The sequence below is a fragment of the Alligator sinensis genome, unplaced genomic scaffold (genome assembly GCF_000455745.1).
Source record: "Alligator sinensis unplaced genomic scaffold, ASM45574v1 scaffold289_1, whole genome shotgun sequence".
NCBI lineage: Eukaryota > Metazoa > Chordata > Crocodylia > Alligatoridae > Alligator > Alligator sinensis.
In genome coordinates this window covers 3,519,255-3,544,519 of record NW_005841881.1, presented here as the reverse complement: position 1 = coordinate 3,544,519, position 25,265 = coordinate 3,519,255, and the positions used below count along the sequence as shown (strand labels likewise).

Below are 25,265 nucleotides of genomic sequence, written 5' to 3'. Positions count from 1 at the left end.
TTGGGCGCGTTGCTGGCGCTGGGGCTGTGCGGCCTGGGCACGGAGCGCTGCCCGCCCGCCGCGTGCGAGTGCTCGGACTGGGACCGCCACAAGGTCACCTGCAAGGAGACGCGCTCCATGCCCAGCCTCCCGCGGGACACCCAGACCCTGTGAGTAGGCTGGGGCGGGAGGGGCCGGGCGGGCGGGAGGGCACTCGCGCCTCCAAGTGCCCGGGCTTGGAGAAAAGTTCGTCTCTAACCCGGACGTCGCCGTTATTCGGTGGAGAGCAGAGAGCCTCGGGCCCCGCAGCCTGCCAGGGCGTGATGCCCCGGGCTGGGAAGTGGGCAAGTCGAGCCAAAGCTCGGGGTCGAGAGGTGGTGCACCCTGGAAACGCACAGTGCTTCTTCCACAAAACCTCCCGGTGCCTACTTCCAGGCTGCCGGCTAACGTGGAGCAATAGGAAGGCATTTATGTTCTCCCATGTGCATGCTCTATTCAGACCCTGAGCCCCGGCTCCTTCTTTGGGGTTACAGGGACAACATTTCACAGCCATAACAATCAAAGCGTGCAGCGCCTGAAAAAGCAGCAAGCTTTGTGGGCTTGTGAGAGCAACAGGTAATGCGTCTCAGTTTGTCTCTGGGCACAGAGTATTTCTAACCGAAGATGGGACTTTGTTGTTGTTAATGTTCCAGTTAAATAACTTCTCAAGCTCATTCTGGTTCAGTTAATTGTTAAAGCAATTTCAAGTTGGGTTAAGTTTTAAGATTTCTCCATATTTTAACTAAAAAGTTAAAACTGTCAAGTTGGCTCAACAATGAGTGTCTCAAGAATTTTTTGAGCACCTTAAAGACATGGGGGATGAAAAAACAATTTATTTTCTGCAAATACAGCTAGAGAAATTCTTACATGCTTTCCATTGACCGTGTGTGCATCTTGTCTGTTTCTGCTTACTAGGCTGCAGTTCTGCCAGTAGTCCACTTGTTAAATAAAAGTTTCAGTTAGGTTTCAAACTAGACACCTTTGTTCTCAGAGATACTGTTTTTGAAGCTTTATGTGATGCAAATGTAACAATATTGTACAGAGATAATGCATGCTATATGCCTTTGGGATCATTATGTATACTGCTAAACTGAAAAGGAAATGATAATAAACAATTTTAACTTCTAGCAAAAATATCACCCTCTTTAGTTGGGAATTTAAACCAATTCACAGAAATATCTGAGATCCTTGACAGAAATCATAGCCACGCTTTGAAAAAGGGTGGCATGACAAATAAACACTAAATCCAAACTCCTAAAGGAAGCACTAGGTATTGTTTGGAAATCTGAAATAGTCTCAAATATGTCTCTTACGACATACTGAAGGAAATGAGAATGACTTAATGAAATGAAACAAGCAAGCCAAAATTCTAAACTCTCTTAAAATACAAAAACAAGTGTTAAACACTTTCTGATATTTAGTGTATTCTACTAACTTGTATCAAGGAGAAGGGCTTTGGAAACTTCTCAGTATAAACATGTTATTTGTTTAATCTGGTCTTCAAACGATGAGAAAAGAATTTAGCAAGTGAAAAATGTGATTTTACGACTTCGTTCTAAGTTCTGTTTTGTTTTAAAACAAATTGGGGGTAAGGAAAAAAAAAAGAAACCACTGTTTTTTTTTCCCTGTCACAAAAAATTGTCTCCATTTGCAGTTTTCCCTAGTGGGTAAGGCACATACATTTTCATGTTTATAACTGTTATCATATAGATAACCTAACTCTGTAGACAGTCACAGACAGGGTTATTAATTGAATAATTTGGGCTCTAATTGTATTACACTCCTGCTCTGTGATTTTTTTTTTGGCAAGTGTCTAAATTTTTTATTTTCTTCAATGTATAAAATGGGAATTATAACACTTATTTACATTTCAGATTTACATTCGCAGAGCATCCATAACATTTAAATATGAATTACTTGTATATTAAGGGATAATCTACAAGAAAAATAGCTTGTGCTGCCTCACAAAGGCTGTCTGTGTCTTTTATACATTGCATTTTTCTGGCTTATGAATAGAAATAGAATTTACTCTGCACTGCAGAAGCTATTTAAATTTAGTTTCAGGTGTTGTTAATTTAAAGTGAAGTGAAAGCCACTTTCCTTTTTGAAATCTATAGTGTGTGTGTGTGTGTGTGTGTGTGTGTGTGTATGTAATAGTAAAAACCCTGTAAAACTTGCCCAAGTCCAGGTATTGCATTCGTTAAAAATGCCTCTATTCTTTGCTGCTTTGCATGAATCTGTAGACTGGAGCTTTTTAAAAAATTTTTACATGGTTAGCCACTGTTGAAGAGTGTTCAAAGCTAAATGACCGTGATGAGTCGGGGAACAGACTACTCGATTTGGAAGACAGCAAGTTCTTTTTAGCATGTAGAATCTTGAAACCTTAATTGAAATTTTGTTCAGTTATTCAATCTGGACTGTTCTCATTTTTTCTCCTCTACCTTTTAAAGAGTAGTGGCATAGGTCTTCTTTTCTGCTTGTGTTTTAAACAAAGTATATAGTCTTACAAAAGTACAAAATATATTTATTTCAAAACTCAACTGGTAGAACAGCCTCATGAAATTCAGCCAGCAAAGCCTGCTTGTCTTTGAGTGCTCTTACTGTATTTATCCAAAGATGACAAGTGCAGGTGCTTTCCAAAATGGACCACTGTACAGAGGTTATGCTTGGAGTAGCATATTTTTCATATAAGGGCTTTGTTTTCAACTCTTCTGGAGTAGATAAGTAGAGTGAAACACTTTGGCTTGTTCAGTATCAGCTCATGCAGTCAAAGCTGTAGGTCTGTCTAAAGCTGAGGTTGCCCAACATCTACCATGATAAGACCGTGTTTTTAGTTGCTTTTACTTTGCCAGACTTTAACTGTCTACATTGAATTTTTCCATGCTTAGTGTCTTAAGCTAAATTCTATTAAAAACTTCAGAAGGAGGCACCCAGGTATTTCTGACCATGAGATAATGGAAGAATATGTTGTTTTGTTTTTGTTTAAAAAATGCTTGCAACCATTTCGGCTCCACTGTCTCCATACTTTGGTGAAGGGACCTGCAGTTTGACAAGGAGTGGGGGGGGGGTTATTTCTTACAGGAGGTGCTGCCCCTGTGAATACCCACTCACATTTAGCCACATTTTGTGAATTAACAGTTCACACCTGGTCAGTAGAAAATGTGTTAGTCAAGCAGCCAGATTCCCTGGAGGTCAAATGTAGAGACCATGCAGTAGTGTAACTTAGAGCAGATGAATGGGGCGCCAGCCCTGGGTGACAACTTAGTGGGGGTGCCAGAATGGTGGTATAGTGGGGAGTCCGTGCCATGGCAACAGCAGCAGCAGCTGGGACACCTTGCAGCTGCAGCAGCAATGGGAATGGGCAGACCATACCATGGCAGCAGCAGCCAGGAGCAGGAAAGACTCCTGTGCCCCCTCCGCCGCCACGCTTGGCACTGGCTCGCTTTCAACGCTCAGTGATGCACACTCTCACACTGTAGCCAAGTTTTGCCTGGGGGGAAAATCCTTTGTTACAACTCTGAGGCTATGCTCCATCTTGTGCCTGGGTATGATTTCTTGTTATTACTGCTGTATTAATGGGCATTAGAACTGTGTGGTGCTCTCAGTCTCCTCACTGTCTCCCAGGAAGCACGGAATCTAGTGAGGGAAAGTAGAGAGTATAAACTGGGACAAGGAGCTGGAGCAGAGGCATGAAACTGAGTTTGAGAGCTCACAGGGATGGGAAAGGAGACTAAGAACAAATCAGGAGTGGGGAGAAGTAGATGGGAGTAAATGAAATGGTAAGGTCATGCATTCAAGGAGCTGAATTTGGAGTGGACTAGAACTGGCTAGGCAAGGGTTCTAAGATGGGGGATGGGGAAAGACTGAGAAACCTGAGGGTAGGTATAGAATAAAATTTGTTAAAAAGTCCATGTTATGTTGGCTGAAAGCTTGGACTATGAGCTGGGCTGAGAAACTGGAACTGGAAATGGGGATGGAGGATGGACTTTGACCCCAATGGGCATCTCAAAGAGGGAGACTAGGATAGTGATGAGGAGAAAAGGATGGTGGAGAGACATAGGAGTGTGATGACGTAAGAGTCTGGAAGACAAGTTATTCCTCTTCAATACCTGTAATGCAGGATGCCCTGCCATCTGGCCTCTGGTGCTGCCCCTGGATCTGAGAGAGCCCACATGGGGGAACAGCATGTGCCAGACCTGTCCCATGGGTTGGGCCTGGGACATGTATGCATGCGGCATCCAACCTGGCTGCTGCACCATGCAAGCATGCGTGTGTGGCATGGATCCTGGAGTGGCTGGAATGGGCACTGCATGCAGCACAATCTGACCAGGGTCATGTGATGCAGATCCCAGACCAGCCAGAGTGGGTACCAAGCTGCATAACACAGCAGCTCCATTTGGAGTGGGTGCTGCGTGGTTCCCAGAGTGGGTGTCATGTGTGGTGCAGTCTGGCTGGGGCAGACAGTACATGCAGCACAGAACTTGCTTCAGCTGATTTGGGATCAGCGCTACACTCCCCCAGCCAGACTGCCCCATATGCAGTGCCCGTTTGGGCCGCTCGGGGATTTGTGGCGCACATAGCACAAGTCCCAGACCAGCTGGAGTGTGAACTAGATTTTGTATGCTGCGGGAGGTAGCTCATGGGCCTGAACCAGCCCATGGATCAGCCCCACACCACTCATCTGGCCTGTAGGGCCAAATGAGTTTGATATCTGTGCTGTCATGGGATCCAAGATTCCTGAGCTTTAAAGATTCTTTTTTGTTTGCAAAGTTCTGTGCAACTTCTTGCATAGTGTCTTACTCCTTTCTAGTAGTTGATTCCTATACCAGAAGATGACTGCTGCTACTATCCATTACATCCTCATTTCAAATGACAAATGCATGTACTGTGGGTCTAAAAAGATTACACCCTTGGGTAGCAATGTGACATCACACACTGACACTTCTGGAAGGCTTCTTGCTTTTTAAAGCCTTTTAAAGTGCATAATAATATATTAAAAGAATGTTAAAGTTACAGAGTCAAGCACTCAGAAGTTAGGAAATGGAAGAGAGATTGTTATTTGTGCAACCTTAGCTCTGCCCCCTTAAGCCTGTGAGTAATGGTAGTCTTTAATTGCATGACTATATGCTATTTTTACAACAGGACCACTGAGTCCTTCAGTGCAGGGCTCAGACGAACAAGCATAATGAGCAGACATTCAATATTGCATTTTATCTTCATTTTGTGTGCAGCCCTGTGTTTTTTCTTTACCACTTTCAGGCCCTGCTTAGAATACACTTAAGTTCTTCATTGTACTTGTCACTATTATCAGAGTGTTTCAAATAATCATTATTTTATGTTAATAAACATGTTTATGAAGAACGGTGGTATTAATATCTTTATTTTACAGGAGAGGGATAGAAGCATGGGGAAATCATCATTAAAGATATACACCAATGTTTATTTCCCAACTTGAAACTCCTAGGGCCTGTTTGTTTTAGAAGTGGTTAGCATTTTATTTCATGTTACATGTTCTAAGCAGTTTTTTGCTTATCATTTTTCAATACCTATCACTTTACCAAGTCAGGCCTCAGTATTTGACACTGAGGGTGTGTCTACATGTTCTGTAATTACAGCATATTAATGAACATTAAGTTTAGTTTCTGTAATAACAGGTGCTAACTTAATGTGCTGTAATCAGTGCTGTTTAGGATTAGTGCAGATGAATGCCTTTTGTGTGATGTTTAATGCACATTGCACTAAAGCTGCTGTGCATTAGCGCAGTAGCATGGTTTTTGCCAGTAGCACTAAAGCACAGTAGAATTAGTCTAATGCACATTAAGTGTCTCATATATACGTACCCTGAGAGAATGAAGGATATATGTATGGCTTAGTTTTATAGCACATCCCTGAAGAAACTTATAGTGATCACTAGAGGGTATGTCTACACATGCTACTAATGCAATATAGGCTTACTGTGCAGTAAGGCTTCCCTGGGAGCATGTCTACACATGCACCGTTGGGAGCAAATCTGCTCCCAACAGGAGCAACTCAATATGGGGCTACTCCTGCCAGGTCAGCCCCCCTGCAGCAGCTAGGGGTGTTGAGCCCCAGCTCAAGTCTGGGATCGTGCCCGGTATGCAAAAGCCAATAAAGATACCAGGGGTGAAAGTATAAAGAAGATTTATTGCTAGCAATACAAGGTGCAAGCAGAATCATTTCACGTAACAAGCACACAGATTCTTAATTCTAAGCATCTTTTATACAGGAGTATTGGACCTTCATAAACATTCTTGTTTGCTAATTCGTTATAAGGGAGTGACGCAAGGAGTTCTTTACTGAGCATGTCTCTATACCTGTGTTTTAGCTATGTATCTCATTTACATACATGTATGTTTCATTAGCATACTTTCTCCCCACCTAGGGGTGTGATTTTTAATATTTAAATTAGCTCTTTGCCCTAGTCGTCTGATTCTGCTTTTGTTTTCAAGCCTCCTTTATCTAAAACTGTCTCCTCCTTATCATTGCAGATGGGCATTAGTTACATAACAGAAACTTTTGCTTGGGCTATGTGTAGTGGTTTCTAGGTCAAACCTGACAGGGGGAGCTCCAGGCTCTGCCAAGGAGCAGGGTACACAGGGCCCAGCCCTGATGCACGCAGGGCCAGGAGAGCTCTACTGTCTTCTGGTACCATGCACATTGGCAGGAGTCCTGATGTGCATGGGGCTAGGAGACAGCTGGCAGTGCTCTCCTGGCCCTGTACACGTAGGGACACATGGTGCCAGAGGGGCTTCCCCACCCACTTGGGGGCTCACTGGCAGCTGTCCCAGGAGTGGGACATGTCCCAGCGAGCCCTCTTCTGGGCAGGGAATCTGTGCTTGGCAGGGGGCTCATTGGCAGCTGCCTCACAAGTGGGACAACTGCCCATGAGCCCTCAGCTAAGCAGAGAAGTGGAGAGCTCCCCAGTCCTAGTGCTGATCTGTTCCTGGCTCCTTTGGGGCTGGTGGGGGATGACCTGGGAGCTGAGCAGTGCCAGGACCGGGGACAGAGGACTCCTCTGTCCCCTGTAGCCCCAGGCTAGTGTGGAATGGTACTGGTGTGGCTGACTAGTCACTGGTGTGGCAGACTGGTAGCAAATTTGCTCTGTCAGTGTCTACATGAGCACTACTGCACAGTATCTACTGCAGTTAATCTAATACCTGTATTTACAGGTACTAGCTAACTGTGCAGTAGACTAAACTACTGTGCAGTAAATGCCACACATGTGTAGGCAGTGATGCTTTACTGTGTAGTAAATTAGTCTGTGCAGTAAAGCATCTCATGTAGGCGTGCCCAGAGTGAGGCACAGATGAGATGAACTAAACAACAAGTTTTATTGTGGAGCAGTAGAAAAGCCTCTGCACTCCTTTAGGCTCTGTAACTGGCTACCCCCTAACTGAGGGACTATCTTCCAATTCCCAACTCTTTTAAATTAGGAAGTGTCTCTAAATTAGATCAGTATATATCATCCCTCTTAACAATAATTACAACCCCCCCACCCCAAATGAAAATAAAAATCCATGACTGCCCATCTACAGAGAAAAGGTTGCTAGCACATATCTCTGAAGTGAGTCCATACCACTCATTTTCCTGTTTCCCTTTTCTATAGCTCTTTTAGGAGGTCTTTCAGTAGGTTTCACTTTCCTCTCAGACTGGTAAAGTGTCAGATCTGGTATCCAGTTTGGTTTTAACGGGAAGATTTTCCTCTAAGTTTCGAGAGACTTGAGTCCTTATACTGGGATATAATTGCCTCTTTGGTGCAGTATGGTTGAGATCAGAAGTACCATCATTTTTTGGTGCTAAATGGAACATGTTGCTTTTTTACCAGTCTTCCTTCACTTGCAGTTTTGGCAGAGGGTTCATGAGCTGAGGCTGATTTTGCTTTTCTGAGGTGCTAAAATAGGAAGGAAGAGGCAGCAAGGAGTATGTGTCCCTTTAAGCCACCCATCCTCCTGTTTGTTAGTGGCAGATCCTGCAAGCATGACAAGGACTAAGTGCAGACCGTCAAAAAGCATGAGACTGAATAGATTCAATCTTCCCAAGTTAATCTGAACTGTGTAGATTGAGCCAATAAGCAAGTGAACAGACATTCACTTTTGATTCTGGAAATTCAGCCACACACCTGCAGTGGCTCAGGCCAGAAGTCCAGGGGTGCTAGAGTGAGCCTCTCTGCTGGAGCAGATAACTTGGGCCAAGACTAGCCTGCCCACCATGTGAGGGGTGGTTTGCAGGTGAGATACTAAATATCCTGGGATGCTGGGGGAATGTGAATTAATTTGAATCTGGAGAGGATCTGGGACAGAAGTTCAATAAACCAATTTAACCTGAATCAGTTAAATTTGATACCACATCCATCCGGGTTTATCTTAAACTGTTTTTGGCCATTTTAAAAGTAGTTTATGCACACTGAACTTCTGTTGTGTTACAGATTTGAACTGGTTTCTGATCGCTTGGGGCATTTGTACACATGCTTGCACTGCAGGTGCTTGGCACTGTGGAGCATACATTTGTATAAATGATGAAATGCACATCAGCTCTGAGAAAATGGCGGTGGTGCGCTTTTGAACAAAAACACATCAAAGGTGTGTTAGTTCAAAAGTACACCACTGCCATTTGCTCAGCGTGGACGCGCATTTCGCCATTTATACAAATGCATGTGCCACAGCGCCAGATGCATCTGCTCAGACGCGCTGGATTTCCGGCACATTGGAGCAGACAAATGTGTGTGTGTATAAATGCCCTTATACCGGTTTATGTGTAATTTCAGTCCCTAGGCAAGGGTAACATCTTCAGTGCTGCCTTCAGTTTCTATTTAATCCTCAATGATGCACTAAACAGAAGTCGCACATGGCACCTTCCAGGCTTTTGTACTCTGATTTTAGTTTAAATTATGTGCCCTTTGCAGATTTTCTTTGGTTAGATGAATGATTAATAGAGGTTTATTTGGTATGAAGAAAGATAGCATGGAACCTGATACGGTTCGTTTTGGGTTTTTGGTTGGTTTTTTTGGGTGTTTTTGTTTTTTCTTCAATTACCTGCAGGAGGGCTTTCTTGTGCTTTCCTACTGGCAAAGGCAGGCTCCTCAAGTCTGACAGTGCATATGTCCAAAATTGACTTGTAACAGCTTAAATGATCTTGCTTATATTGTAAGCAACCTCCAAATAAGCTTGGTCATCTGATTTCCTCCATATTAACCTGATTTGTTGCTGCAGTCTCCCAGTGCCTTGAGGCTGACCACATTTCAGCATCAAGGTTTGGCACTATCATCTCAAAGTTGATATCTCATGGTTGACCAGATCTGGCAAAGGGGTTATGGTATAATCAATGTAGTACAAAGGTCATGAGGTCTAATTCAGCAATAGTATTTCATCCCTATTAACATGGCAATGAGGTCTTTAGGTCTCACTAATTTGATGGATTTTAAATTTTGTATCATCTTGGTACCATTGATTCAGGCCCTCTGTCTCTAGGCCCGTCCAGCTTGACATAAGCCAGTGCCAATATCCTTGAGAGCAGTGTATTGGCCATGTCCAGTCCCTAGGAAATAGCATTATGAACCTTGTTGAGCCACGTGATTTAGTGCTTCAGTGCCAATTATATGCAACATCAAAGTTCCCATAGTTTCAGTCATTTGATTCTGATGCTGAGGTTTAAGCACAGCTAGCTGGTGTTCTACTTGCCTGAAATGGTCCAGTGTCAATACTAGTGTTGAATCCACAGGTTATTCTAGACTTAATGGGACTAATTCCAAGGATCCAGCACAATTAGCAAGTTAGCACCTCACTTGAACTGTGTTAATGAACAGGATATGTGGCACTAGCACTGATCTTAAGTGAAGTGCCTTTGTATCCAAGTCAAATGCTAATAGGGACCTCAAAGCGTAGAACAGAAATCAAATTAATAAACAACCAACCATAATTCAGTGGCAAGAACTGGCATTTTTAATAGGTAGATATTTGATGACCAGGGATCTGGGTTATCTGTTTGCTGTGGAAAAACGTGGACTTTATTCTTTAAAGGAGAAAAATGCAGGAAACTGGATTTCCCCTTGCAGGCTGGGGAGCAGGACACGGGGTGCCATGTGCCTGCCCACATGCATGTGTGCATGTGGCAGCCAGGCAGTGTGGTGGAGAGCAGCTCCCACATCTCCCTCCCAGTAAGTCTATGGGGACGGAGGCAAGGCAGGGGGCACAGGTGATGCAGCGGGAGGGACATAGGTGGGGGGGGGGTTGGGCTCCCCCCCCACCCCTCAACTTTTGCACCCAAAGTGGGGCTTAGGGCTGCAGCCTGGCCAGACCAGCTTCAGGCAGGAGCTGCCTCAGTGGACCAGCAGGCAGAACCCGGCATGGGAGGGAGCGCCACGCTGCATGGCCGCCAAAATGAGGCACCCCCTGCCTGTCTGGCAGCAGCAGGGGCACAACTCCACGCTGCCGTTGCTGTAGCCATGCCTCACCTTGGCAGACATGGTGGCACAATGCTCCCTCCTGCACGGGCTCCTGCCTACTGGTCTGGAGGTGGTTCCTGCCTGGAACTGGTCTAACCCAGCTGCAGCCCCATGCCCTGCTGTGGGCATAAAAATCTGTGGGGGAGGGCATGCGCCTTTTCTCCACCATCCCCACTGAGTTGCCCGTGTCCCCCGCAACCAACCTGACACGATGCCTGTGCCCCCCACCCCACCATCTGTCACCTGTGCCCAAACCCCTCCTTCTGCACACACCCACCCCCTTCCTTTCACACTGGAGACTTGGGGCCTGGGCATGGGGGGCAGCAGGTCAGGAGTGAGGGGCACTAGCAGGGCTGGGGAGGGCTGTGGCTTGGGAGTGAGGAGCAACAGCATGGCCAGGGCACCAGCATATCAGGGCTGCTCAATGCCACAAAGCAGAAGGGGGCGGGACAGCCACAGCTTCCTCTCTCCCCCCCCCCCCCCCATGAGCAAAGGGGGCAGAGAAATCTCTGATTTTCCATGATAACAAAAAAAAAAAAAAAACCACCCCAAAATCAAACACATATGTATTTAGAATTTATTTTATTTTAATGAGTGAGGCATGGGTAGGTTTTCAAATTGCTTTAAAATTGTAAATATATCAATAAAACGTTGCGTCCAACTGATACCTATATATACTAGTGTTTCATTTTAATAGTGGAAAAACACAGACTTTGGGGGTTTTAATCGGAATTTGGGATTCTTATTAGAGAATTTTGGATTTTCTTAAACTGAGATAACCAGGACACATGGCTAATGACAACAATATTCAAATCATCGGCTTTGTTCTCTGGAGCCAGGAAAGCTGGCTCCAGTGCTGACAATGTTCACTGTTCCTGACGTGCCTTTGGCCAAATAAGTATTGCACCTTACACCAGTGTCTCCATGATTTCCTGATTTGTCACAAATTTGGGATAATCATACTTCATGCTCTAGCATACGTCTTGTTTACACTTACTGCGTCTAACTCTGAGAGAGCTGCACTGATAATTTGCCATGTACACAAAGCAAAACAAAACTCTGTTCCTTTGGAATCTACTGGCATCTCTAAACTCTGGGCCTACTATTGTGTCTCTCTCTCAAATACTCTTAAATTAAGAGGTGATATCTGCTTATAATTTACTCCTGGAATCTGCAAGGGGGAAATCTGCTTTAGGGATTCCTACATTTCCAGGCTGGGGTTCTATCAGGACTCAGAATCCCTTTAATTCCCTACTTAGCATGTCCTTGAGTGCTGAGCTATTCTTAGTACCAGAACCTCAGAAACCTGTTCTTAGCTTGAGACTGAAATAGTACCAGTGTTGTTGACACAGTCTCAGTACTGCACCACTTAATGGCTTATAAAATGACTAAATTTTCTAATCCAAGATTAAGTCCCTGATTTTGTTTAAAACAAAGTCAAAGGCTGTTTGCTTTAAGGCCTCTATAACAGCAGTGCTTTGATTCTAATGACAGAAAGAGCTTCCCTGGTGTTGGCTATGCTACCATCTGCCAATGCTGGATTACTGGATCTTTAGCCTTATTCTGTCTATGTGAAGTCAACTTCACAATGACATCCCGTGTACTTCTAGGGAACAATAGTGATATAAATAAGATCTGGTAGCCACACTGGAAACCTTGCTGCTTCAAAGGTTTGGGTTTTGATCCCTCTGGTGCTGCACCAACTATTGCTTTAATCCCTGAACACATTCTGTTGCAGGGCAATGGAGACCTTAGTCTTTCATCTTTTGTTTGGGCATAACAGGCAGTCTTCAGACATAGGTGCCTCAGTTGTTCTCAGAGTTAACCTGAACCAACAGTGTCTTTTCAAAAAGCACAAACACTTGTATATCTGGGTTCTGCAACGAGATCAAGAGCTTGAATCTCAGCATTGGTGAACATGTAATGCCATTCCTCAGCCACAGCACATGAGAACTGTTGTATACAAGTTATTCTCATCATATTGCCCTTTTTGACTGGACAAACTCTAGCTTTGTTACAAAGTTGCAGCCACTTAAATCTATATAAGGTGCTTTCATTTCAAAGCAAACAAAAGTAAAGATAAGTGACATGCTATCTTGACCTCTCAAATGTTAGGGCTTGCATTTCTGTATATGGATTTAGGCTCACAGGCAAGTTCCTTAATAATGGAACTGTCTGTCCATATCCTGGCCGTGTCGGCTGTGCTCTCTGTAAAACTGACTACAATGGAATCGCACTTACTGATGCTAGTACTCCTCAAGTACTTGTATTTTGTCCCAGACATTCAGAATCATGTTCTGAGAGCTTAAAACCCATGAGTTGTGCTTTCTGCTTTCTCCCTCATATACCTGCAGCAATTTTCCTCACCCGTTTATTTTTTTGAATAAATACTCCATGTATTTTTTTGAGTTACGCAAGCTAGCTGCTTTGCCATTGTGCCAAAGGAATCCGGACAGCTTTTATAGAAGTATGCTTGGCTGTGCTGTGAGTGCTATGGGGCAGATGCATGAATTTACTTGCCATTGGGCTATTTCCTTTAGTGCATGCATCTGTCTTGCTTTCATGTTGGAGACTTTTTCTCAAAACACTTAGCACCTCTGGTCTGCTAGTGGTCAGGATATCATGTGTACCATTCACCTGAGAAGGCAGCAATTCTCACAGCTGTATCTACTGCCTGAACATAGAACATTAGCCATGGTGTCTGTATTTTTCTATAAACACTAAATCATAGGGGAAATGCAGTTTGGGGCTAGGTACAGACAGTAAAAAAGCCCAAGGTTGAATCAGTTCAGTCTTTGTAGGTTAGCCTAAGAAGCACAGATTAAATTGAAACAAAAGTGAACAGACATTGATTCAGGAAATGCAGCCACATGCCTGCAAGTGGCTCAAGCTAGAAGCCACAGGGTTCTAGAGCACGGCTCTCTGGCTGTGTATTCACTACTTCTTCCTGCTGCCCGGAGGTCTCTGGGATTTGCAGTTCAGAAATGTAGCATCAGGACTCTGCAGGGTTGCTTATCATTTCCTTCTCCTTCTAGGTGCCTCTGGGATTTACAGTACCAGCCAACAGTAAGTTTGAGCAGGGAAATAGGTGCTTTAACCCCTGCACCAGCCCCATACTCCAGCTGGGGTTTAGCTGGGGGGAGGGGGGAGCAGCCTGGGATGCATCCCCAGCTGGGCTTGTACCCCCTCCATGCTCCATTGTCAGTCGGCCCCCATTGCTCCAGCTAGGGAGCAGGGGGTGGGGCCAGCCCTGCTCCCTGAAGCAGATGGCACAGCCCAGTCCAGAGCTGGAAAGCATGCTGGGATGCTGAGGGACTGTAATTTAACTTGAACCAGGAAGGGGGGAACAGAAGTTTCATAAACCAGTTTGACCTAAATCAGTTAAGTCTGATACTATATTCAACCAGATTTATCTTAAACCAGTTACAGCCATTTTGAAACTGGTTTATGTGCACTGAGCTTCTGTGCTGTTAAATCTTTAGACCAGTTTCTGATTACTTAAACCAGTTAGGCTAGGGATAAAAGTTACACTGGGTGGTCAGTTCTCTCATCTTCATTTCCAGTCTAAGATCATCTTTGTTTCTGTCTGGAGTAGATGACCTATGTATGTGCATTTCTCTAAGTGTTTTACAGGCATTCGTTCATCAAAGGTATTCAGCTCATGTGAAAGAGCATTTATTGCAGGCCTCTGTCCCTTTCATAGAATTTGACATGCTATTTTCCTGTCCTGCCTTCTGTGGCAGTGACTTGGTCATGTCTCTTGACAGCAAAATAGTGTCTGCTTAAAAGAGTGATTGCTGAGGCATCCTGCGACAGCTAAACCGGCTTTCTGAGGGTTAAACCTGGTTTTCTGCTGCTCATCTATGTATTGTAGAATGCTTATAGCTAGAAGAAAGAGTTCAAAAGGAAGTCATTATGGTTAAGCATTTCCTGTATTTTGTTAATGCATTTTGCCATAGCTTAAAGCCAGCTTCATTAGCGATGGCACAGCTAAAATTAATCATATAAGGAAAACGCAAAGGCTTGTACTGCTATTGGTTAGTCATATAAGGAAAGTTTGTAGTATAAAACTATAATTGGCTGCAAGCCAACAGCTAGCTCAAAAAAAAGCTATAAATTTGCTGGTGCATCTGGAAATTGGCTGAAGGCATAGCGTGATAACGGGGTATCGTTATGAAAGAAAAGCCGCAGACCTGGGATCGGCGAAGCGGTGGGTCCTGAGAAGCTTGAAGACTGATTACCAGAGTCCTTCCCGGTATCCCTTTGGACAGCATAAATTGGGGATGCCTGACTGCACTGGATTTCAAGAGGCTTGTCATATACCAGGCATACAAGGGGACTGCCAATAAACTGCCGACTCAGATTTACTGTCTGTCTTTTATTGTGTTGTTAAACTTTGAGTAATTATGTGTTTGTTAGCTCAATAAACCTTTCTTACCTTTTTACCCCGACCTCTCTCAATCCCAAACCGACCAACGGCAGGCAGCTGGGATGAAAATTGGCGTCACAAACAGGATCGAGACCAGGATTGAGGACCAAGTAACTAAATCCTTGGATGATGGTGTCGCCGTGGACGTAGTCTTTCTAGACTTTAAGAAGGCCTTTGACACGGTCTCTCACCCCAGACTCATCAATAAATTAAGCAACTGTGGCATTGATGTCTGCACAGTTGGATGGGTAAAAAATCTGGCGAGATGTGAGCAGTGGGGTACCCCAGGGCTCGGTCCTCGGGCCTGCACCGTTTAACATCTTCATCAGCAACTTGGACGAGAGGGTGGAAAGCACACCGTCCAAATTTGCTGATGATACTAGGGCATGGGGTGAGGTGGACACACTTGAAGGGGGAGAGAGGCTGCAACTAGGTTTAGACAGACTACAAAAGTGGGCAGATGAGAATAGGATGGGGTTCAACGTAGACAAATGCAGGGTTCTGCACCTTGGGAGAAGGAATCCACAGCATACATACAGGCTGGGGAGTTCCCTTCTGGAAAGCACAGAGGCGGAAAGGGATCTTGGATTAATTATTGACTCCAAGATGAATATGAGCCGCCAATGCCAGACTGCAGCCAGCAAGGCCAGCTATACCTTGTCATGCATCCAAAGTTGCATCTCAAGCCAGTCCAGAGAAGTGATACTCCCCCTCTACGCGACTTTGGTCAGGCTGCAATTGGAGTATTGCGTCCAGTACTGTGGCTGCCTACAAGCTCATCAGGGGAGATCAACAGCAAATAGGTAGAGCCCTTTTCTCCCCAGCACCACCTGGGGTGACGAGGAACAATGGTAATAAGCTGATGGAGAATAAGTTTAGGTTAGAGATCAGAAGGCAATGTTTTACAGTTAGGGTGGCCAAAATCTGGAACCAACTTCCCAGGGAAGTGGTCCTCGCCCCTACCTTGGGCAAATTGAAGAGGAGGTTGGATGATCACCTGTCTGGGGTCTTATGAACCCAGCATTCATTCCCGCTTGTGGCAAGGGGGCAGGCTAGATGATCTGTTCAGGTCCCTCCTGACCCTAGCTAATATGTAATATTCTGGTCCGGAGAGAAAGGTGGAAATGGAGGAAGTTGGGTGGGCTCCATTGGTGGTTTTGCTTAAGGAAGTAACAGGGACAGAGAATCCTGGGTGGGATAAGGATAAGTTGAGGTCTGCTTGGAGTGACCTGGGAACCGTACCTGATCAGTGGGCTAAGTTCACCTCTGCCACCCAAGGTGAACTCAAAAAGAGGTGTCTGTCGTGGCTACTGGCCACATGTCTGCGGTTGGAGGCTGAAAAGATTGTCCAGGTCTGGGAAGAACACCTGATTAAGTAAAGAGCTAGAGGATGTAAAGGCGTGTGTGGCGTATGAAGCTGCAAGAGCAGCTCGGAGTCGCTTGGAGGCATTGGAACAAAAGGAGGGGAAGGTTATGATTGCACGGGCAGCTGCTTCCCTTCAGAGGAAGGCGCAGTTAGCACAGGCTGTGGAACCTCCTTTCAGGAAAGTACGACAGTGCTTGTATGATGAAAAACAGGAAGTAGAGCTCTGAGAAGATGAGGGGGAGGAGATTGATGAAGAGACTTATGCTGAACCGCCCCTGTATGTCCCCACCCAGAGGGAAGAAGTCAGCCAGACATTTCCTGTAATAGTAACTCGCTCAGGGCCTCGAGGGGAAAACCCCCAAACAGAGCTATGTTCTTTTACCTGTGCAAAGATACAAGATATACAGAAACAACATAAGTCCAAGTCAGGGGAGGCAGTAATAGACTGGCTAATTCAAATGTATACTGAAGGGGCATCAGCAATTTCTGTGTCTTGCTGAGGCAATCCAGCTAATTCTGCGCCCCAAGCTCCAGTTGAATCAATTTGCAGGAGCCAGTGAAAATGTTACTTTGTTTTCTGCTGTGCTACAGGCAACCTCCAACAGCTATGGTAATATGGAAGACGTGCTTAACCCCACCCTTCAGGCGTGGGCCAATTTAGAGGAGGCTGTCCACTGTTTGTATCAGTTAGCGCTGACTGACATAATTCGTGCAGGAGATTGGACTCGCACACTAGATAAAGAAGTCGTAACTGCACCGATGTGGAGGAGGTTCTGCGGGCGAGCACCAATGGAGTGCACCTCAGGCCTGTTGGCCTTGGAGCCAGAGGCGGTGAACAACCCGGTAAAAAATGCGATCCGGTGATTAGCGCAGCTTCTGCCCATCTTGCAGAAGCCTGGGCTTGCCAGGCCAATAAAAACTGCCAAGGCTATGGTGGTGGCCTCAGAGAAGGACAAACCTCCTGACCCCCTGAATTATTAAGAAAAGCCGGGGAAAGCTGGCCCAAAGCTCCATGAATAAAAATGTGGAAAGACTTGTTAGCTACCTGTTTCAATACGCCACCAACAGTGTCACTGGAGGAATTTTCTGCCCTGAGGGCAGAACTATCAACACTTTTCCAGGCACATGCAAGGCTGCCACCACTTACCTCCTCTAATTGCCTGGCCTAGGAAGTCTGGCCTGCCCAACCCCCAAGAGAAGGGGCCACCATGGGGGCAGTAACGGGCCAAAGACCGGCATCTAATATTGACTTCTTAATTCAGATACCCATACAGATTCAATTAGGTAAAAGCAAGAAGTCACTCGACATGCTATTAGACACAGGTGCCCAGATTTGCATTTTAGATTCCGTGGATTAAAAAGGAGAAAAAGGAACCCCTTATCAAGTGATTAGAGTCAGAGGCACTAGATGACCAGGACATCTAGTTCAAGTGACCTTCACGTTACCTAATAGCTCTAAGGTAACGGTGGCAGCAGTACTACTTGAAGGGGAACCAAGCTTACTGGGACTAAATGTACTAAAGGACAGTGGTTTACCCATGAGCAAAAAAATTGGCAGTTTAGGTATGCAGTGTCTCACCAAAAAAAAAAAAAAAGAAACAGCTATGACAGCTGCCATCCCATCAATCTGCTTTAACAAAAAACATCCGGTGTTATAGGCCTGCGTAGATAAAATCCATTAATATCAAAAACATGTTGCGACAGTACCTGTTTGTAGCTCTAGAAGTTATCACGGGAATAACGTTCGCCTGTGCCTCAGCGAGAGCTACTGCCCAGAACACTTGTGCAGCACTGAAAACTTTGCTAGTTGTATATCCACCACCGATTAAATTACAGAGTGATAATGGCCCTCATTTCCACAATCATCTTGTATATGACTGGACTGCAAAACATAGCATGTTATAAACATATCACATCCCTTACCATCTGTAGTCTAACAGATTGGTAGAGCGAGGCAATGGCATCCTTAAATGCAATTTGCGGTTGGCTGCTGGCCCAGCTCTCAAAGACTGGGACTTGCACCTGGATCGAGCTATCAATTGGGCCAATAACCAACCTCATCCGGGAGGTAGCCCTGTGCAACAGGCCTTTAGATTGGGTGGTCCCTGGGAGCTGGCAGTAGAGCGACCTAGGGGTGGTAACCCAGGAAAGCTCCAGGCAGGGGATCAAGTGGTAGTGAAACATCCTCAGGAAAATAGGAGGGAACATTACTGGCAAAGGGTATACATAATACTAAATGGGTATGTAAATTAAATTAATCTAACAGGAGCTGAGCTCCTTATTATCTCGTTTCTACAAATTAGATCTGTCTGCAAGCACGGCCATAGCCATTCCTAACTGAACCTGCTACTGAAAACGAATCCTATCCTATCACCTGTCTAAATCAGCTGCCACTATGAAGAGGTGGACTGTTATAATTGTGTTCTTCTTAATTGTATTTCTTGGGTAGGGCATGTCTACTACCCTTCCTATTACCCAGATATTAATGAACTTACTCCTAAAAATTTAATAGCCTGACCCTGAAGAGCATTCCCCAGAAACGCGCTCTGATGACCTTCACGTGGTCCAGCCACAGTATCCATATTAAAAGAAACCCTCCACTCTGGAACAGGTACAATCCTGGCAGGAGAAATGGAATAGTTAATTGGCAAGGTGGTAACTGTCAGTGTTCCTGTGGCACCGGTTATTATCTTAGGTTCATTCCCTACCTAAAAGCTGGAATGGCTAACTGCGACAGGGGAAGTAATTGTTGTCGTTCCGCTCGTCTATGGATTTGAAAAGAAGGAGTATAAAAGGAAGCCGTTGTGGTTAAGCATTTCCTGTATTTTGTTAATGCATTATGCCATAGCTTAAAGCCAGCTTCGTTAACAATGGCACAGCTAAATTAATCATATAAGGAAAACGCAAAGGCTTGTACTTCTGTTGGTTAGTCATATAAGGAAAGTTTGTAGTATAAAACTATAATTGGCTGCAAGCCAACAGCTAGCTCAAAAAAAAATCTATAAATTTGCTGGTGCATCTGGAAATCAGCTAAAGAAAGGCGTAGCGTGATAAAGGTAGCTATCGTTTTGAAAGAAAAGCCGCAGACCTGGGATTGGCAAAGCAGTGGGTCCTAAGAAGCTCAAAGACTAATTACCGGAGTCCTTCCCGGTACCCCTTTGGACAGCATAAATTAGAAATGCATGACTTTGCTAGACTTCAAGAGGCTTGTCGTATACCAGGCATAAAAGGGGACTGCCAATAAGTTGCCGACTCGGAGATTTACTGTCTGTCTTTATTGCGTTGTTAAGCTTTGCGTAATTACATGTTTGTTAGATCAATAAACCTTTCTTACCTTTTTACCCCAACCACTCTCTCAATCCCAAACTGACCCACTGCAGGCAGCTGGGACGCCTTCTACAAGTGATGGTCATTTGACAGTTTGCTATCCTCGTGCAGTGAGAACTTCAGTACACTTTTTAGGGATTATATTGCTTGCTAATCACCCACAGGTGGGAATACATGGAGCCCATTTGCCAGTTACAGTTCTTTGAGTGTGTCAACTTTTCGTATTCACACAGTAGCCTAACTAGGGTGGGGTGTGAGGCACTAGCTCTGGGTGCTGACTTAGAGTGGGCACCAGTGTCTCCTCCTTCCATAGGAGTCATTGCCATGGCAGGTGTAACCTGGCCATAGGAGCTGGGGCACTGTGGTGCCATGCTGTGCTATGCCTCTGTATTCATATTTCCTGTTTTCCTTGCTCTCTTCTTTGAAGTCTTGGGTAAGGATTCCAAACTTAGAAACAAACTGAAGGGCAGCTGGGGCCATTTCCCCTTTCCACTATTGGATTCCTTTGCTAAGAGTCAGGATGAGTGGTGCAAGTGAACATTTGCTTGCTGAAAAAAATATTCTTCTGCTTGATACCAGGCTGAAAAATTCTTCTGCCTGATATTCCACAAGAGTGAGTATGAAGAGAGAACACTCTTGAAGAATAAGTTTCTGGGAAATAATCTCTCGTTCCTCACAGTGTGTTTATATATGTAGATGGTTAAGGGTAATAAGATGAAAGACTTCTGCTGCCCTTCCTTGAAGGCCTGCCACCAGGTTTTTTTGAAGGTGAAGAGAATAATATTATTTGTCTTTTTTTGCTAATCTTCTTCCCATTACTGTGAGTGGGAATTATACACATAGACTATAGGAAGAATAAACCTCAGAATTCACTGTATTAGTATCATAGGGATTGTAAAAGCTACTATTTTTTGCTATTATCCTTTGGACACTGTCTCTATAACATCCAATTAAGATACTTGTATTTATTAAATGTTGTCTCTGCACTTCCTGGAAAAAATGGTGCACAGTTCATTAATGTCTCTCCTAGTAGTGTCATTTCAGAGTTAGAAAAAGGACTTGTCAGCTTTCCAACATCTATTTATATAAAACAACAAGATACTCTCCATAGTCATTATCTTGCTAAAAACCTTTTTTGACAAATTTGATTATGAAGTTGCTCTGTGTTCATAGCCTTTATTTGATTTTTCCCTTCTGTAGTCATTCATAGAGCCATAGATTTTTAAGGTCTAAAGGGGCCATTGTGACCATTTAGTCCAAGGGTGCTCAACCTTTTGGTATGGTGGACCAGAGGAGTGGCAGGGGGCGCATTTGTGGGCAGTTGGACTCCACATGCCTGGACTAACCTTCAGGTCAGCCCACTGCCAGATGGGGTCCATGCCACCTCTCTTGGTCTCTCTATGCTTGAGTGGGTCCTATGTTGCCTTCCTCAGCTCCATGCCACCCACACAGCTTGCCTGGGGCTCTGTACTCTTCCCTCAGGTCCGTGCCACTTGTGCTGCTTCCATGGGGCTCCATGCTGTCTCCCTCAGCTGACCCCTCTGCTTGGCTCTGTGCTGTAGGATTGGCCCCCACACTGCCTCCAGCCGGCCCCTGTGTGCCTGAATCGGCCACGGCCATGTCCATGTGCTGATCTGGCATGCCATCCTTGAATTGTGGGCACCATATTTGCACACAGTAGAACAGTAGCAATTGTACTAGTGATGAATACAGCCATAGTGCAGCCTTTGTAGTCCTTCTTGATATACATATGTACTCATCCAGTAATAGCACTAGATGTTCATGTTTAGCTTGTGATCCAGTATGAAACTGCAGGCTTTATTAGACAGAATCGGAACTCATGGCAGAGATGATATCTTTTATTAGACCAACAAAATGTTTTTATTTGCTAGCATTCGGGTGCACTCGCTCTTCCTCAGGCATAGGAGAGTGCAAAGATTGTAAAGTTTCTCCTAGGTGAAATATGAATTTTCATTTCCACCTAGAATAAAATTTTGCAATCTTTCTTTTGCCTGTAGACCAGTATGGCTACAACCTGCATCCCTGAGGCTTTATTAAGAGTCATTGCTACACAGGATCAAGTTCCACTTCTAACAACAGCCTTTGTTCTTTATTTGTAGATGTATGACTCCATTTTGGTTCAGCCAAATGTTGTTTACTGTGTCCTTTAGCAAGTGATCCAAATTGCTCTAGATCAGTAACTTGTCTTCACGATTAATTGTATTAAGAGTTACAATTTAAAGACACTCCCTAATTTAGAAGAGTTGGGAAATGGCCTCTCAGTTAGGCTTGTTAGAGTTTTTAGAGGCTCTGCAGTAATGTATCAGTACAGGCAGTCCTCGACAGAAACGTTTCGAGTTACAACATTTCGCACTTACAACGTTTATAAATTGACACCCTGTTTCAACTTTATGATGTCAGTTTCGACTACAACGCTTGATCTGATGTGATGCCATGCCAGCAAACAAGTTTGCTGCATCACTCATCTCCCTGGAGAACATCTGTCCAAACTTCCTTGGACACTTCCTTTAAGAAAGCAGACAAGACTCCAGAAAAACCTGCAGCTAAGACTCCTGAGATGACTCTAGCCAAGAACCCTTCAAAAAGTCCAACCAAGAGCCTTTCAAAAAATCCAGTAAGGTCACCTGAAAGAAGTCCTTCCAAATCAATATGATTGCTATTTATAATATAAATACATTAATGTAGCTATATTACTCATCTATAATTGATTGAGTACAAAATTCTGGGGTGTTTTTAGTGAAAATAGGGTATTGGGTCTTGGTTCAGGAACCAATCCCCCATTTATAACATTGTTTCTTATGAGAAAATTGGTTCCAAGTTGCAACGTTTCAACTTAAGATGCGGTTTTCAGGAACCAAGTGTGTCCTAAGTCCAAGGACTGCCTGTATACCTGTAAACTGTGTGCCCGGGAGCTTCCTGGAAGCAGTAAACTGCAGAGCAAGTTTATTGCTGCCCCCTAACGGCACATGTAGACATGCCCACTGATTTTGAGGTTTAAAATGTTGAGGGAATTGGTGCCTTCTGTCTCAAAGAAAGGTGCCAGGTGAGAGGTCTAAACCTGGGACTATGCTGTGTCATCCCAGAGCTGGGAGTAGTGATAAGAATTTCACCAGACCAAATTGATTTAGAAGTACATGGAAGCCAATGACTGGGTGCTCTTGGAACAGCCTGAATGTACAGTGGTGTTTGGTGGCTATCAAGTGTATCAGTCATTTGGGTCACTCAGTGCTCTGGAATTTACTAGAGGATTAAAGGTTCTTCTCAGTTGCCAAACATCACGTTAATCAACAGATTCTGATTTGCTCGTTCTATAATAAATATTAACCTTCTTTTTTCCCTACCAGGTGGGGAAAGGTGAGAATTTGTATGCTATTGTTGCACACTGAAACGTTCATCCATCATTACATGGTTTAAGTGAAAATGTCTCAGTTAACCTGAGAGATGATCTATTTGCTAAGGACAGACCTCTGAATAGGGAGATTCCTAGTGGCTCTTCAGACTGATGTTATTTTGTTTTTATTAAGATAATTCAGCACTGTTTTGGTAATTTCTTCATCAGAGATTTCTTTCCTAGTGAATCTGGCAACAGAGAATTCCACTCGTACAGCTCCCCTGTAATGTACACGCAGTGAAGAACACAAAAACAGAGTAGAAAGAATTCATACATGTTCAGTTGCATGCAACTTCAAGTTTCAATAATATTTTAGTTTTAGGTAAAGTTGAGAACTGTAGAAAAAGTTAAGTAGTGGTCTGATATAAGTGCCTCAAATTTGTGTTGGATATAGCAGTAAGATTTGGTGATTATCTGAATACAGAATTACAGCAAAAGCCGTGTTATCCAGCACTTTACCAACTGGAAAGCTCCATTAACCGGCACCCGAGGGACGTGGCAAAAGCGAAACTGGAAGTGCCACTTCCAGTATCGCCGCCATGAGCCGTGTTCTTCTTTTTCTTTACTTCACTTCTTAACTTCTTCGGCTGATGGCCCGGGGTGAAGCAGCCTGCACGGGTCCCCCCTCCCTGTCCCCTGGCACACTGATGCTAGGGAGTGCACCGGACGGTGCATATTTGATTAACCAGCATCCCCCATTCCCAGGGAATGCCAGATAACAGAGATTTTGCTGTATTCATATACATGAAGAGACTGCATGGTATTTATTTGGAGTCCCTAGACATCATGAGTGCATCTTCTCCCATAAGTAGTTTAATGTCTCAAGAACAAAGACTTAGCATCTGTTAATGCATGCATTTGTATCACGCCCCTGGCACACATTCATTTAATGGTGCAATGGGATCTGATCCCTGATCCCAACAATCAAACTTCCTGTCATGACACACATGCATGGCAGAAGGTGTTATTGTGGAATCGAGGATCACTTTCTAATCACCAATACTACTTGCTAGTGCAAGAGGAACCCAGGATCATAATCTCAGGTTCCCAGTGCACAAGCATGTTGAAAGAAGGGTGGCACAGACCCAGTCTGGCTGACAATTGACTGATTGTCAACTGGTCCATGGGACCAATACCAGGGATTCCAGCAGTCTATCTTCTGGTCTGGGGCTGGACTGACAATCAGCTGACAAACTGGGTGGGCTGCTGGGGATGGGGGATCAGAAGCTCCCAGCAGTGGAGGATATAAAACTTTATTGCTCTATAAGGGTAATTTTAAACTCTGCCAGGAACCTATGATCCACCAGACCCAGAAGGCTGGCCTCAGCTGCCAGCTACTGGATTTAAAGTCACTGGCAGGGAAGCCACCTCAGCAGCACTCCTTGAAGCTCCCCCTGTGCCAAGGCCCACAGTGCAGGCCATGGCTTTTGCTCCCCCACATATGCCTCCAGGGATTGACCAGGAGCACTAGGTCCAGGACCCAGTGCTGCACTCAGCCTGATCAGGTAGGGTTTGGTTCTTTTCCCACTCTCTGGGGGTGCCCCATGCTAGATATCTATGTTTAGCTGAGTATCAGGATCTGTTGTTATTGTGTGAAGCCTTAGCCCTTGGGTAGAGTGGAGAAGCCCACTGATCCTGGGGCCATCGATGCATTTCAGGCATCTGCTCAAAACCTCTAAACACACTTTAGGCTTGTCATCACGCCCAACTTTTATAAGCATTTTCGCACCTTAGGGAGCTTGCTGCCTTTTTTGCAGCCTGGCTTTGCCCTGAGGGGGATCTTCTAAAATACAAACACAGTCCTTGCTCACAAAGCAAGCAAATCAACAAACCAAAACTGATGGCACTTCTCCAGGCAGCAGAAGAGACCCTTTTGCTTTGACTTTTTCCTAGTGTCAAGCTTGTCTGAATCCCAGTATAGAATCATAGAAAATAAGGGTTGGAAGGAACCTCAGGAGGTCATCTAGTCCAACCCCCTGCTCAAAGCCACAACCTCTCTGGGTAACCTGTTCCGGTGTTTTACTACCCTCCTAGTGAGAAAATTTTACGTAATATCTAACTTAAACTTTTCTTGCTGCAGCTTGAGACAATTGCTCCTTGTTTTCTCATCTGCTACCACTGAAAACAGTTTAGATCAGGGGTTTTCAACTTTTTAAAATAAGTGTACCTCTGGCAGCTAGATGTGGAGTGGGGGGGAGCCGCCACATGCAAGCTTCCTCCCTCTCCCCCCCCCCCCCCCCCTGCTCGGGGC

The 25,265-nt window shown here is 44.7% G+C and overlaps 1 protein-coding gene across 1 annotated transcript in view; it reads left to right on the top strand.

Moving 5' to 3' along the window:
- The first annotated feature begins 6 nt into the window (after positions 1-6).
- TSHR (thyroid stimulating hormone receptor) overlaps positions 7-25,265 on the top strand; it is a 195,471-nt gene continuing 170,212 nt past the window's right edge. The window contains exon 1 of the mRNA XM_025196595.1: positions 7-149. Within this exon, the coding sequence (XP_025052380.1) occupies positions 118-149 (32 nt within the window). The 5' untranslated portion in view covers positions 7-117. The remainder of the gene's footprint in view (positions 150-25,265) is intronic.